The following is a 15,401-nucleotide window of genomic DNA, read 5'->3' as shown; positions in this document are numbered from 1 at the left end:
TGCAGGAAGTAGGTTTAGAGAACAGAGTCGACTGCCCTATACAGACAGACACAACAAGCAGAATCCTGAGATTTCGGTCAGGGGACAAAAAATTAAACAGAACAAAAAAGTAACCACATAGACACACACCGCTGAACCCAAGCTCTGGCCTGTGGCCGCCCACCCTGGGAAGAGGGGCAGCAAGTCCTGATGCCAGCCCTTATCCATACAGCAAATCCCACAAACTGGAGCTGGTTCCAGCACCAAACATTTCTTCATGTCCACATAGCCAAAGACCGCTAAGTGTAAAAGGCCTGATAAAGCATGAATTAAACACTGCTACTTTGGAAGGCAAAGCTAGAGCAAGAGATACTGGCTCTCGCTGCAGAACAAGGAGGGATCACTTGCACAGAAAGCAGAGAGCATTTCAAGTGGAACTTTCAGGAATCTCCATTCTCAATCACAATGGAGTTCTGTCTCCTAGAGAAAACTCTGGAGAGGAGGCATGCAAACTCTGAGTGCCAAGGGCTCTCAGCACACCTGGCAATCAAACCCAAAATCTACTTCAATGACCTGAAACAGCAACCAGAGGCAAATATGCCTGTACAGTTATGGAAATAAAAGGCAAAGAAATAAGCTGGAACTCCTGCTCCCATTTCCCCAGCGTCCTTTAATGCTGTAAATATTGCCCCTGAAGACACATGCTCCCCAGCTCTCCAGGAGAGATGCCAGCCTTTCGGAGCAGGCAGCCTTTATTGGAGACTCCAGGGATGCGATAAAGGTACCTTTGAAGTGGGAAGTTCAGCTCTGCTCCAGGGAGAATGGCCATTTTGTGCTGTCATTGTCATTTTTATTCCGATGATAAAAAGACTGAATGCAACTGCTTGGGGCTGCACCGGTGGACTGGCGTTTCCTAGCAGGTGTAAATGCTCACACATTAGGGCAGCAGGGCACTGCAATGACCTATTGCAACGACTCCACAGAGGGGAAACTGCAGCAGTCCCAGCTCTTCCCACTCAGAGCAGCATGCCTGCCGAACAGAGAGTGTGGACATGAAGGGCTCTGGTGTAAAGAAAAATGCAGATGTGCTGAGGAACAAACTTAAAGGTATTTTTTTTAATGCAAACATTAATTTGTAATGATACTTGATAACCAGATCGTGTTTGTTCTCAAGGTTTGCGTGCCTGGCCCCTTCCAGATCAAAATGAGCATGTAAAACACAAAATATCTCCACTCTCACCACCCTAAAGCTGCTCAGATCCTGCCAAATCCATGTTTGCACTAATATGGATGAAAAGTAACTTGCATTGTTGCAATATATTTTTTAATTTTGAGGGGTTTTCATTAAAATCAGCACAGCATTGCTACCCAGAGCCCCAGGTAACATCCCTTCCTCAGTGCATGGATTTGGTTAATGGAAAATGAGCTTTCAGTAACTGAAATGCTCTGCTATTTATTGGCTCTTTCCAAAAGACATTTCCTTAGATGCACTGCCCAATGGGAACAACAGCCTTTCAGCATTGTTGTGAAAGAGCACACAGTACATTTCAGACTTACTTCGAAGCACTAACAATTCCCAAAGACCCTGGAAAAAATGGAGAAATACTGATACCAGGTGGAATCCCAGCTTCCACTCTGTCATAATGTGCCCTCACACTACAGCCAGATCCACCAGGCTTTCATTGCCTGGGACACTGCAAAACCCTTCATGGCCAAGTTGGCACAAATTAGCACACATCCAGCTTCCACGTGGGAGGAAGAGACTGCCTCTCTATGCAGGGAAACTGAGTCACCAAGACCTGGCTTAAGCTTGGTCAGAGCTGTGCCACCAAACAGATTCCATGGCACCCGAGAAGTTTGGTCCCAGTTGAGGATATCAGTTCTGGTGGCCACAACGCTCCCACCTCAGCACCATGGAACACGTCACACACCGTGGAACAGCCTTCGCAGTTCATCTCAAACCTTCCCATGTCCACAGCAGCTCCAAGGCAAGCTCTGATCAAGAACCTCTGCAGGTAAGGATCCAGGAGGTAGGTCTCCTGTCTCCATATCTATCTCCACATCTTCCGTATTTTTCCAGAGAGGAACTCAACCACATGCACAAGTAATGTACATCCCCCCCAAGCAATGTGCAGTGGCCCATAACTGAGACTAAAGAGGGATGTGAGGAGAGAGGGAGAGCACACAGGGCAGTCATTAGCCCAGCTGGCATTAACTCTTCCCTGCAGGTGGATGAGTGTGGTTACGGCTTCTCATGCCTTATCCATGGTCCTGCTCCCACTGTGAGAGCACATCCCAGCAAAAGCCAATTTACTGACTATTTCTGAGTGATCTCCTTCAAGCATCAGCTTTAGAGTGAATGCAAGCATCCAGAGGGTGGTGGGTAGGGATCTGGAAGAGACAGATTGGGAAGCACCTGCTCAGGGTGGCAGAAGAAGCTGACTCCCTTCAGACCCGACGGACACTCAGGTACACCGCAGAAGGCCGGGCACTGCGGGGAAATTTCCACAGCCACAATCATCAGTCCTCTGTAAATGCACACTGCTTTGGGTTTTGATGTAAAGAAGGTGAAGAAAACATTAAAAAGTGATTGGAAACCTGCATGGTTAGGGACTGTTTCACTGCTGGCTGTTCCATGGTTCTGCGGTTATGCGACCATTGGAAGCTGAGCAGCGCTGTTCCATAGGCTGCTGCTGCTCACAGGGTGAGTGGCACGGACAGCCCCAGGACTGGCTCCACACACCTAACCCTCAGAGAAGCTCCCCTGCTGTGATCCCACCACGAAGTCAATCAACTATCCATCAACTATTGTATCGTGCATACAATAATCAGAGAAAAACTACGTTCGCATTTTGCCTTCAGAAAGCTAAAGTGATTTTTTTTTTTTCAAGCCTGCATCTGTACATGACTCATGAGGGAGACCCCAGGAAGGCTGTGTGGAAAACACTGACCCCCTGCTTGCTCCACACAACAAGAACAAAAGCTCAGCCCAAACTTCTACAAAAATACACCAGAACAGAGGAAAAAAAAGTTCTCTAGCTCTGTCACCATGAAAAAAACCCCCAGGCCCTCACAAGCTCTTTCTCCTAATCAGGATGCAGAAGATAACAGGAAACTTCTTTCTTCTGCCTCATCCAGAAATCCCTGCAGCTGCAAATGAAGGGCAACAATGACTGGACAGGCCCACAGGCAATGGAAATGATCCACAAACACAGTGACATTTATTCTACGTGGGGAATCAACACTCCCCCACTTCATCTGAACCCAGTAGTAGAGGGAACAAATGAGCTGTGCAATAATTTGAATTGAGTTTCTCTAAGAGAGCACAGGAAGATAAGACTTGACACCAGCAAAGCTCTTCTACGCTTCTCTAAATAACTGCAATTTCAGTCTTGTTCTCTTTTCCAAGCAGTTTTCATCCAAGCCAGAACAAAATTAGATAGGAATAGTTTATATGAAATAAACAGAGAAACTATAAAACAGAAACAACCCCAGAAGTAACATCTCCCTAAACTGAAAAGCAATTCATCTGCATTTTTCAGTCTGGGGAGCAGAACAGAACATCAAACTCAGAAGCAATAGTTCTCACAAAAGCCAGCCCTGCACCACAAACCTTGTTGGGGAAAAACCCCACAACCAGACAAGTCTCCACTGGAGGTAGGAGAAAATAGGCAGGAACAGCAGAGGGGAGCAGACTGGAATGCTGCAGAGAACAAGACACCATGCAGAGATGAGTTCACCAGCAAAGGAAAAGAAATAGAGACCTATCCAAGGCCAAATTCCACTGAATCCAGGCGGAGCCTGAACACCAGGACAGCCTTGGTGCAAACAGGCAGGCTGGCAAAACCCCCCTGAACTCCTACACTGCCCATGCTTTACTGCTCAAAACAACCGGTGTTTGCCTAGAGAGATCAGCTACTTTCAAAAGGCTCTCGAGAGAATACTCCCAACAAATGGGAGATCTCGCGTGCAGCAGGGCAAGCACAACCAGCAAGAATGCCTTCTGCAAAGGAAGTGTCTCACCGGCTTCCAGACACACTTTTACTTGCCCTGAGGCACCCGAAACTTCAAGCAAATGACTAGCAAAAGAATACAAAGAAGGGGAGGGAAAAAAAAAAGAGAGAAAAAAACCCATTGACATCTACCGCTGGCACAACCTCAGCCTGAACTACACATCCGAGTTTGGCTCTTTGGAGCTGAACTTGCACTTCAAGCATGACTTTAAAATACACCGCTGTGTTTTCCCCCCAAAGGAAACACCAGGCTCTTGTGGGGAAAAGCTGCTCTGTGTGCTGGAAACAGACTCAGTGCTATGGTCCACAGGTCCTGCTGGTCCCAGAGGAGAGCTCAGAGAGGGATAGATCTCACTGAGCTCTTGCTTATAACAGGCTGCAGCCTGTTCTCCCCCACTGCCCTGGGGTTGACACTTTTCATGCTTGTCACAGTTGAAAAGTGATTTTTCAGGAAGGCTTAAAGAAAATCCATTTCACATTTATTCAGCATTTATTTATAGCTGCAGAAAAATTGTCCTGCTACTGCTTTGCGGTCAGACACCCAAACTGGCTCTGAGCTCCACAACCTCTCGCTTGGCTCCTCCTCTAACAGGTCATTTGGGAGCACAAAGGGCCAGGAATGGCTCTGTAAGCCTTCCCTGAAGGAACACGAAACAGCAGTGACTGCAGAGCAATAGCGAACGGGGCTGTTGTGCAGTGCAGAAGCTGCGCCTCACCTGCCTGGGCACTCTGCCAGCACAGCTCTGCCCCGCCACCAGCACTAAGGGGAGGCAGGAGCAGGGACAGGGCCTGCTGGCATGGGAGCGTGGAGCTGCCAAATCCCTTCTGGCAGCACCCATCCACATTTGTAAACGTGGACAACAGGTAAAACCCTAAACCTGACATATTTATCGGGTCATGGTAAAAAACAAACATACAAAAATCTAATCCTTCTCTGAGCAGGGCACTCAGAGGTGCCTGTCTGCCCAGATGGGCTTGTGCTTGCTACTGCAAACATGAATTAGGACTCACACCTCTCTCCTAAAGCTCCCCAGATATTATATTCCACAACATCAGCAGAACCAGCAGCTAAGGGAACACACGCTTCCCTCCATGAACATTTAAGGGCTCAGCAGAAAACAATCCTGCACTCCCCAACTCAAGGGAATTCTCTTCCCCTGCTGTCACAGGTTTGGGTTTTTATCTAATAGAGATGTGGTCTTGGGCTTTTATAAGCAGAATGCCACCATGGCCAAAATGTACCATGTCCTGTGATCACACTGCTACTGGAGGGACTCTGATCTAGACAGCTTCCAGCCAGTAACTACATGGGAACCTAGAGAGCATGGCAGCCCCCAGCCTGTGGAACAGCTTCCAAAGGCTGAATAACCAGGGAGCCATGTAAGAGCCAGCAGTGAAACAGTAATACTTTTTCCCCTTCAGAAAGGCACGCAGGGCAGTTCATGCATATGAAAAATGCTCTACCAGAAATGGCCAGGCTGAGGACAGCAAGCACAGTCCCATCTTTGCTCCACAGCTGGCCACAGCTTTTCTGCAGACCCTGCCACTGCACAGCAGTGTGCAGCCAGCACGAGTGCCCACCTGGACTCGCCACAATCATTCCCAAGTTCTGTGTCCTCCTGCTCCACTGTCACACTAGTATAGACGTCACATTCTGTTTTCTGTCTTGACTTTGATCTGGGACAATGGGTGGCATCTGGCTACCACTGCTCAGAGCCCAGAGAACCCTTCAGCATATGCTCAGCAGCAGACTCAGTTACCCCCTCCAACAGGAATAGAGCATCGTTCACTAGCTCCGACTGTTCTTAAAGCAGCACACTGCCAGGAGAAGCACCATGGGGCAGCACCCAGCTCCCCCTGCCACCCCCTGTCCCACTCCTCCCTCAGCAGCTCTGCCATACACAGAGAGCAGCAGATGCTTCACAGCAAGACAGTGCCGAGGGCTCAGGAAATCTATTTTGGGATCTCATATGTCAGTCATTTACAAGTCGATATAGTTCCTAAAGCAAATGGCATAAACAGGAGGAGAGAAATCTGTGCTGGAGCTCTTCCTACAACACAAGGATGTCTTCAGGGCAGGACATACTTCTTTACCCCAAGCAACTTGCACTTAGAGATGCTTCTCTCCAGGGTGTTACACAGGTGAGCACATGTTGCCCTTCAAACAACCAGGCACCGGTTTCCCACGAAACAATTTCCTAAACAAGGCACAAACTATTACAGCCCTTAGCAGGGTGAAGAAAAAACTTGCATCATTTATGGAAGTAAGCACACCTACCTCCTTTTGAGAGGCATCAGTTTCTCTGCATTCTTCTAGTCTTTTCAGCACAGCCTGGGCATCAGAAAGAGCCTCAGAAAAAACACTTTCATATCCAACAAAGGAATCCAGTTTACAGCTTTTGCTCTCTGCTGCTGTGCAAGAGAAACAAGATGAGTTATTTGCTAATTGAAGAGATTCGCAGAAAGCGTGATGTGATTGAAAGTCATCAGTTTGTAACCAGCACATTGGCTATAATAGGAAAACTGTGACTTATAAATCCCTTCTGAAGAAATCACACAGCCTGGAGGGAAAACCAACGGTTTATTTAACACCAGTTATAAATGGAACATTTATTTTAAACCCAGTACAGCCTCTGTTTTCCCCCCATGCTGAACAGGAGTTTAAAGGATAAGGTTGCATTAGCAAGCAACTCTGTTCACTTGCTGTTAGACAGATTGTCTGATCAGCCCCATGTCCTGCACTAACACAGATCCCACTGCATGGCAGATGCAATCACATGCCTGAGCAAGAAAAGTTTTGCTCGCTACAGCTCTGGCAGAGCAATGAGCATGAAGCAACTACAAAAGCCAAAGGAAGAAAATCCCTGCGGAACGGGGATACGTTGCAGTTGCTCCCAACCCAGCGCAAACTAAGAAGATCGAACACAGAGTAAAAATACCTCAGAACAGGCAAATGTGAGTCAACATCTTGCAAATAAGAGGCAATGCCGTGCTCAGACCTGTGAAGTCTCACCTAAATCCCTCGATCGCCCTCTCCCCTCTGGAGACTCAGCAAGCTCCTCTTCCACACAGCTACTCCACTCAGCGTGGGCAGGCTGATCAGGGCCAGAGCCTGAATCCTCCTGGAGGGACCTGGAGTCACTCAACATTGTGTCCTGGTGAGCCTAGGTATGATTCACAGTAAGTTCCTGGCCAGAAGGAAAAACACCTGCTTCCATTTCTGCTTCTACAGGGCCAGGTAAAGGAGAAACTCTCTGAGTGAGGATGACAAATGTTTTTTCTTGATCGGGTCTTCCAGACTGGGGCAAGTAATTAGCTTCAGCCTGGCTTCCAGATGAATCTGCTTCCTGGCTGGAGACTCCTCTCACTACCTGGTCCTGAGCAGAACAGCTCATGAGATCCCTGAGGGGGTTTTTGCTACTTACAGCCACATCAAACATCTGCAGACTATCTGCCATGGAGATAACTTTGGTGAAACTGTGTTTCCCCAGTGGGAGTTTGCCATTGTACATCATCTCAAGTAAGAGTGCAAACTCCTCAGGAGTCACCACAGAAGCATCGATGGAGATGGTGTCTGTGCTGTCCAACAGGGATTTAAACAGCAGGCTGGCAGCAGCCAAAACCACCTCATGTGCTCTAAAATGCATGTTCCCAATGAAGATGGTGCAGTTGCAGAGAGCGTACAACTGGGGCAGCAGCTTCCAGCTGTAACTGGGAAGCTCCATGGCATCTACTGGCCTCTTCTTGCCTTGGTCTCCACACTGCTTTCACAAACCCCAGATAACGAAAAGGAAATGGATCCTGGAGCATTTTTCTCTACAAGACAGAAAGAAACAGTAAGAAAAATGACTTTTCAGTTTACACATTTTAGTTTAGTTTACTATGCTTCAGTTCTTTGGTTACAGCAAGATCCTCATTCTGAACTCCCCAAATTCAGCAACTTACTGTGAGAGGTGAAGAATCTAGATAGTGTTCAAACCTAAATGAGCAGATTTGGACTGAGTACTGAGTCCCGAGTCCCAGGAGCTATAAAAAAGGAGTAGAGCCTCCTTGATGTGCCATACATCTCACAGAGGTATGAGTGCCCATCAGATCAGGCACTGCAGTGCCAGGCTGTGCCTGCAGCCAGGGGCTGGAGCTGATGCTGAATTCAGCAGCTGGTTTCTGAAAGGCAGGTGGGGATGCAGGGCAGGAAGACCTGTTCAGATCATCTACCAAACAGAGAGGAGAATCTGAGGTGTTCGTTTGGGCCTGCAAAACACTAAGTGATTTGGGACCAGTTCATTTTCTCCCCTACATCACTGGTAAGATGAGCAGGGCCATGTGAATATTAGAGACAGAGGTCTGCTTGCAACCCAGGGCCTTCAGCACCCCCTTCTCAGCACACCATGGTCTCAGTTCATCAATTTATGAACTTATGAATTTATTTCCCCTAAAATGTAATTCTTGGCAGAAGTCCATAACCCTTATCCCATCTACCAGAGCCTCCCTTTAACTCCCCCCCCACCCCATTGCAGGAGGGAGAACAGATAGGACATTTGCTAACAGAATTTTTATCAGTGGGACACCAGGAGTTTTTATCTAAGCTAGACAAGATAAAGATGTTACTGCCTTGTCTACACACTAGGATGCCTAACACTGGCGTGGGCCACAAAGCAGTATAAGCATTAGAGAAAGAGCAACTGGACTGACATGAGTTACATGACCTTTAATGATTAAAATCTTTGCACTCAGCTTCCTGCTCTCTTGTAGAGAACAGGAGTAATACAGCCTATCACCAGGGTACGAGCTTTAACAAACCAATGCACACACACCAATCTCGAAGCTCTGCCTCACATGAAATCAGGCTCAGAACAACTCCCAACTTGTACCAAATCATGACACGAGCAGATGCTGGGCGCAGGCTGAGCTGACATCTCACTTCTTCAAGGCACCAACCCCTCTGGAGCTCAGCTTTTGTGGGACACAGGACTTCATGTCCACAGGTAGGCAGGACCCCAGCTGTCCTTCTGCATGACACTGCCTGTGGTGACCATGGGAAGACAGAAGAATTGAAGAAACATCACCTCATCCCAGAGCTACAGAAGGCTGAACAACATGGTTGGTGGATCCCAGCCATGCAGGAGAGCTCTCCTGCTCAGCCAAGAGCTCCCTTGGGCTTTAAAGATGAAGTGCTATGAAACTTGTTTTTCAATCACCAGGAGAAGATCACAGATGGTCTTCACATCACCTCAAAGCAGAGATGTTACGCTCCTCAGTACTTCTGAAACAAGAGCACAGGTTCGGGGTTGGTCCTTCTCTGGAAGACAGAAAAACCTGAGTGGGCTGATAGCCCACCCTCCTGCCCCCCACAGAGCCAGAGCTTCTCCAGGCACATTGCTACCAAAGGCTGGCTGATCTGCAGCTTGTCTTTCCGAGTACAAGATCCACCCCCTCACCCATGCACAGGGCCGGCCACCTGCACTTCCACTCGATCCAACACACAGGCTCTGCTCTCCTCCCACACCATTTTAAATCACAAGGAACCAAACTGCCATCAGCAGAGTTGCTGCTGGTCGTGGGAGAAGAGACAGACCCGATTCTTTTGCCAGACACGATGTAATAGCAGTTTTAGTCCACCCACTCCTTCCCTGAAGCTGAAGGACTTCCAGTATCTGAGTTGAAATTGGGTCTGCTAGTTAAATAATAACAACTATGGCTCTTCCTACAAAAGAATAAGCAGGAAACATCAATGTCCTGGAAGAGACGTCTGCTCACTTTGCCATGAATAGCCTTCTGCATGAAACCTATTGCTTGCACTGCGGCAAGCTGGAGGAAGCAGCAGCACCGTCTGCTCCCTCTATTCTTGGCAGGAATATAGAAGACACATTTGCTCATGAGAGCTCAAAACAGTGAAGCTCTAAGCAGCCTACCAACACGTCCCCTTCTTCATTACAGCAACTCAGAGCACTGAGAAATGTGTCTTGAGCAATTAGCACAGACATATTTGTTTAAATACATTTTATTTCTTTAATTATAGGGACCCAAACCATCCAGTACTGCCAAAGAGAGCAGGCATTTATAACAAGGGGTGTTGGCCAAGACCAGCCTCAAGGCAATTGCACCCTACTCAGAGCACACTTCAGGCTTTTATTCAAAGCCTAAGGCCAGAAGGGACCACCACCAGCAATCCAATTGCTCATCCATCACCGCCTCCCAGACTTCCAGGCTCAGTAACTTCGGTTTGGCTAAAGCCTCTCTTCCATTAAGGAGCCCAGTCATGATAAGAACTAATTTTTAGGGAGAGGACCCTCCACCGCTAGACTGTTAAATTACATCTCGTTTCTCACCTGAGTTTGTGTGACTATGTCTCCCAGCCATCCTCTAGATGACTTTTGGGAGATTTGGCTGGGGGACTGGGCAGAACTGGGAATCTCTCTCTCAGAGCAGGTAACTGATACTTCAGCAGCAATGAGTGCTGACAGAGCCTGAGCTGTCTGCCTCTGCCAACACCACTGGTAGGAAAAAGCCAATTGTCACTTCTTCAGCTTAAAACTACTTCTCTGACTCCTCTTGGGAGTCAGGTCCACTGGGGACTTAAAACTTAAGGTAAAACACGGCTTAAGCAGACTGTTCCTGGGACCTCTGACACCTGAGCCACATGAGAACTACCCTCTTCCGGAATACCACTCACTGGGGTCAGAAAGGGGACAAAGGAGACAGGGCATTTGCCCAGCTGAGCTGCACAACAAACAGGTCTTGCAAAATTAATCCTTTGAGGGGGACATCTTAAGCTGCAACCTGTCAGCTTTCCAGGGGAAGCACCAGGGTGGCTTAGTTTTCCTTCCACTGACTTCCAATGAAACTGCGAGATCAATCCATTTAAGCCAAATTTTCAACAGTGCCTAAAATTCCTAAGGCTCTACTTGATAACATGTTGATAATTGTTCCCCTGTCATCCTTAAGCAGCAGTTGTCATCTGTGACTGCTCCCAGGACACCCACTTCAGGAAAGATGACCCTTTTTCTTCTGAACCTCCCAAGTATAGGAGGTCCAGAACATGTCTGCAGAAAACATCACCCTCCACTGTCCAGTTTCAGTTCTTTCTGCCTTTTTTCCACTTATTTCTGTCCTCCCACACCTCCACAGTTTGAGGCTATCATGTTGTTTTCTTTAAGCTACATTAGAACAGGAAAAAGGTCTCTTGATAGCAACAACCCTTCTTGGGGGAAGTCGAAGGAAGAAGGAAGGAGGAAAGGAGATACCCAATTCTATCCACATAACTGAAAAGTGTGCCCAAATTAAATCACTTCCCTTCATTATTCATATTACTTCCATCTAGATCCAACAGATTCAAAAGCCATGCGCATCACCAGGTTCATCAAAAGATAATTGAAATTTAGGACTGCGCACTTTAGCAATCAGACTCTATAGAGGCAGGTGCTCCAAAGGTGCACAGATGAGACCATCCGTCCCTCGCAGTTCCTGCTGCCACAGTATCCACGCCTTTGGAACATCCATCACAAGGCCCAGAAAGAACTGCAATGCCTCCAAGGTTTAAGCAAAAGGATTCTGTATATCCCTTGCTATATAATTAATGCTATATTATTAATTTTACAAGGTGCTCGTCAACACAGCTGCTGCCATTAATAACATAACAACAAAAGCTCTTCCTGTATGCATCTCAGTGGCTAGCCTGAGGATGTATTCCGTGCCTGAAATTCTTCCTGGAGATGCACATGGAGCAGGTTTTTTGTAGCTTTCAAAAAAAAAAAAAATCTGGAAAAACCCAACAACTATTGCTGCACTGCCAAAAGATGAAGCCCTCTGAGCACAGTGGTTCTGTGTGGCACAGACCCACAGCCTGCTGCTCTGCTGCAGGGAACTTGCAGTGCTCACATGGATAATGCAGCTTTGTAAAGAAAGAGATAAGCAAAATGGAAGAATCCAACTTTTCTGTCCTCAGTTAATGCCACTTCTGTTGGAGCTGATCAGAGGGGCTCACAGGAGCACCCCACAACCCTCCTGCTCCCCACACTCAGCTCTCTGCTCAAGGACCTAAAATCCAAAGTGATCATTGCAGGGGGCAAAGTTGCCAGCCCAGGAAGGCTCTCTGCCCTGTGAGAGGGGCTCATCCCATCCCAGCCCATTTGCACTCAATCAAAGGCTCATTTCAAAATCCTCATGGAAATCAGTGAACGAAGTAGGACAGAAAGCTGGGATACATCTCTCGTGTTGCTCAGCCTGCAGTCCCTTGGGCATGACAGTGACCTCTGAGTGAGGGGCAATGTTCTGGTTTTAGCTCTGGAGAGTAAAGAGCAGTGACAGCCTTAAATCACAATCTGAATACTTTCTGCCCCTGTTTACCAGTTTCCTGTTTTCTTGTTACCAAGATGATGATCTTACACTGAGTTATTGGAAAGCCAGAAAATCAAGGACTGAAATTCAATTTTCTTACCTCTCCCACAAAAAGTAATTCAGCCTTTGAAGTGCTGAAAGAGGCTGAGGGGTCATTACTTGTCTCTGGGGTGCTCCAAAGGGGCAGAGCAGGCAGCTCGCCCAGAGGATAATGTGAAATCCAGCACGAGGAACCAGGGAACACCAATTTGTTTTTCAATCTATTTTGTTGCAGTTCAGAGCATCAGTGCAGACTGATAAAAGAGGAAAATACGCAACACTTTGACTAAATTCAGTGCTCCACAGTCTCTAAAGGCACCAGAATATACCACTCAAACCCATTTTGGCTGTCTGTCTGCACTAATGCTCTGAATAGAAATACAATAGATCAAAAAACAAACAGCTCTGCTCCAACTCTTAATGGCAAGTTTTCTTCAAACCAAGGGCTGCCCCAAAAAGAAAGCAAAATCATGCAATGGAAAACCTGCACAAACCCAAAGAAACTGCCAAAGTTGCTCCAATCGCTGCTCAGCCACGGATCACTGTGCCCAAGAACACCGAAAGTGCTAATTATATTTTGCAGGTTCCCTTAACATCGTCAAAAAACAAAAGGTGGGCATCTGAACTACTTTTTGTCAGGTAGGTTTACATCAGAGAGGACGGTATGTTGCAATTTCTTCGTGACTTGTTAAAAAAACAAAACTACACTACTTTGACCAGTTTTTGTGACCCATTTTGCATCAGCAGAAGTACAGGAGCCATTTGTTCCCACAGCCAAGGACAGATACGGCACAACACACCCCTAAGGTGCCTTGATGCAAAGGCCTTTAAAATTACACTTCTCAGGCATGGTCACCCCAAAACGGGTCTGATTCCCTCAGACTTCTTAGTAAGTACACAGAATTACTGTGAGCTGAGTCTGTCAAGACACCTGAACCTCCACCGTTGTCACCTCCTGCATCAGGCTTTCAGAGAGGCACCTCCTCAGCCCCAAAACGCCATTAAGACAAAAGGATTTTCAACAACTCTTCAAACATGAGTGCAGAGGAAGATGCAGCATTGTGAAAGCCAAGTACGGTTCGCCCCAGAAAGCCAATGCGCTTCCTCCATCTCCTGGAAGAATTTTATAACTGCTGAGCTGCTTTTTGAGGGACAACAGGAACTTTTTTGACACCTTCTTTAAGTGGTATGTCAGGGCAGTTAAAACATACTGGAAAGAGAGAAAACAAGAGTGAACGAGTAGGGCATGGAGGTTGGGAAAGTACCTTTGTTCTGGTCCATACTCCAACAGGCTGTTCCTGCACCACCTTGTCTTTGAACCAGGGTGTCAACCCAAATTCCTCCTCAAACACAAGACACTTGGCATCTCTTAACCAAAACCCTGCAGAATCCTGCTGCCTTATATCACGTCTGGCCCATGAATCAGGTGTGTCAGCCTTCCTGTCCAGCACAGAAGAGCAAACTGCCAGCGAGCCTCACCTTACTGCAGCCTGTCCCTCTAGACGGAGCAGGTGGGCTTCCCTGACCAGGACCCACCCCAGCACCCCTCTGTAACACATCTCACCTGACCTGGGGACAGGGACAGCCCTGAGGCTCTCTTCTCCCTGCTCCCGTGCAGCAGCTCATTCGAGCTGAAGATCACAAAGGAAACCAAGTGAGACTGCTCATTTTTTGGTGTAGTGCAAAAACTGTCTCTTGAAGGGTCAGTCTTGATGGATCATCTCAAAGAACAGATGGGATTAGTGGGCCAAAGCAAGGAGAGGAATCTGCTGTGACCAAAGCACAAGATAAACCCCTTCCATGGCTACCTTTAAAAAACTTCCTGGAGGGTCACACCAGCCCAAGCAGGGGCACAGCCCTAATTCACAGCTAATATAACACATTTGGAGGGTCAGTGGTACCCAGCGGACAGACTCTGACTCACTGGTAAAGACAAAATTCCGGAGGAAACATCTTTTATGTGTAGGTTACAAAAGGAAAGGCCCCTGCCACAAAGCAGCAATGGGATTACCCAGCTCCCTTTGGCAGAGGGAACATGGGAACTGTTTTAAATGAGAGGGCCTGCGGTTTTTGGGCACCCGTGGAGCACCTACAAGGCTAACTTCGATTTAACATGGGTGGGGTGTGCGGGTCCCCGCTCCCGGCCAGGTTGAAGGCAGAGACTCCCTTCGGCCTCCCTCAACCTCCTCATCCGCCTGAAAGGCTTAGTAGGGGCCGGTCCCTCCCTAAGGGCGGGGAGGCACGCACCCACCCGTCCCGTCCCGTCCCGTCTCGTCCCCCGGCTCCCCGGGACAAGGCGAAGCGCCCCATCCCCGCCGCGGGTCTGGCACCGAGGCAGGGTAGCGAGGGGTGGCTGGAGCCGGGACACGCCGGCGGGGTCGCGGGGAAGCCGAGCCGCCCCGACGCCCCGGTGCCGAGTGGGCCCGGCCGACCCCGCCGCCATGGTTTTACCTTTATTGGGCGCGGCGCGGCGCGGACACGGCGGGCGACGGCGGCAGCAACAAAGCTTTACAACAACAGCCGCCCCTATCCCCACCCGCTCCCTCTCTCGGCGCCGCCATCTTGAGGGCGCGGCAGGACCTCCCGCCCCCTCCCCCCTGTTGTCTTCCGGTCGGATTTTATGTCCCCTGGCTGAATTTTCTCACCTTTGTAAACGTAACTGATGTAGTCAGATAACTTCTACAATAGAAGTTGCTTAATGAAGAAAAGAACTCTGTTTCAAGCGTTGCGCAAGGTCACATCACCTAAATAAATATGCATTAGGTAGGTGGAGAGTATGTGTTAGATGGCAGATTCGTGTGAATTTTACTGCCTATAAAATAGAGGTTTTTACCCCTTGGTGTACTTGATTTGTGGAAACCTCCACCTTACGCCATGCGCAGATTAAATGATGTCTCCTTTCTGAACTAGACGTTGTGTCTGTGTTTTGGGACGTCCTAAAACCGGCAACACCGGCTCACCGTCCCGGGCAGCCCTGAGGGACCCGCCGGCCATGGCAGCTGCTGTCGCACCCCTCCCCTACCTCGTGCCCGC

General features: G+C 48.2%; 1 protein-coding gene across 1 annotated transcript in view; it reads right to left on the bottom strand.

Annotated features, from left to right (window-relative positions):
- Positions 1 to 14,870, bottom strand: part of ZBTB40 (zinc finger and BTB domain containing 40) — a gene marked incomplete at its 3' end in the record, with an annotated part of 41,808 nt that extends 26,938 nt beyond the window's left edge. The window contains 4 exon segments of the mRNA XM_082295585.1: positions 6,271 to 6,404; positions 7,006 to 7,156; positions 7,160 to 7,808; positions 14,820 to 14,870. Coding sequence (XP_082151711.1) covers positions 6,271 to 6,404; positions 7,006 to 7,156; positions 7,160 to 7,717 — 843 coding nt within the window. The 5' untranslated portion in view covers positions 7,718 to 7,808; positions 14,820 to 14,870.
- Between the last annotated feature and the right edge of the window lie 531 nt (positions 14,871 to 15,401).

Source organism: Coloeus monedula (genome assembly GCF_965178545.1).
Source record: "Coloeus monedula genome assembly, chromosome: 22".
Classification (NCBI taxonomy): domain Eukaryota; kingdom Metazoa; phylum Chordata; class Aves; order Passeriformes; family Corvidae; genus Coloeus; species Coloeus monedula.
The sequence above is the reverse complement of the archived record's forward strand: the minus strand, read 5'-3'. Positions and strand labels throughout refer to the sequence as shown.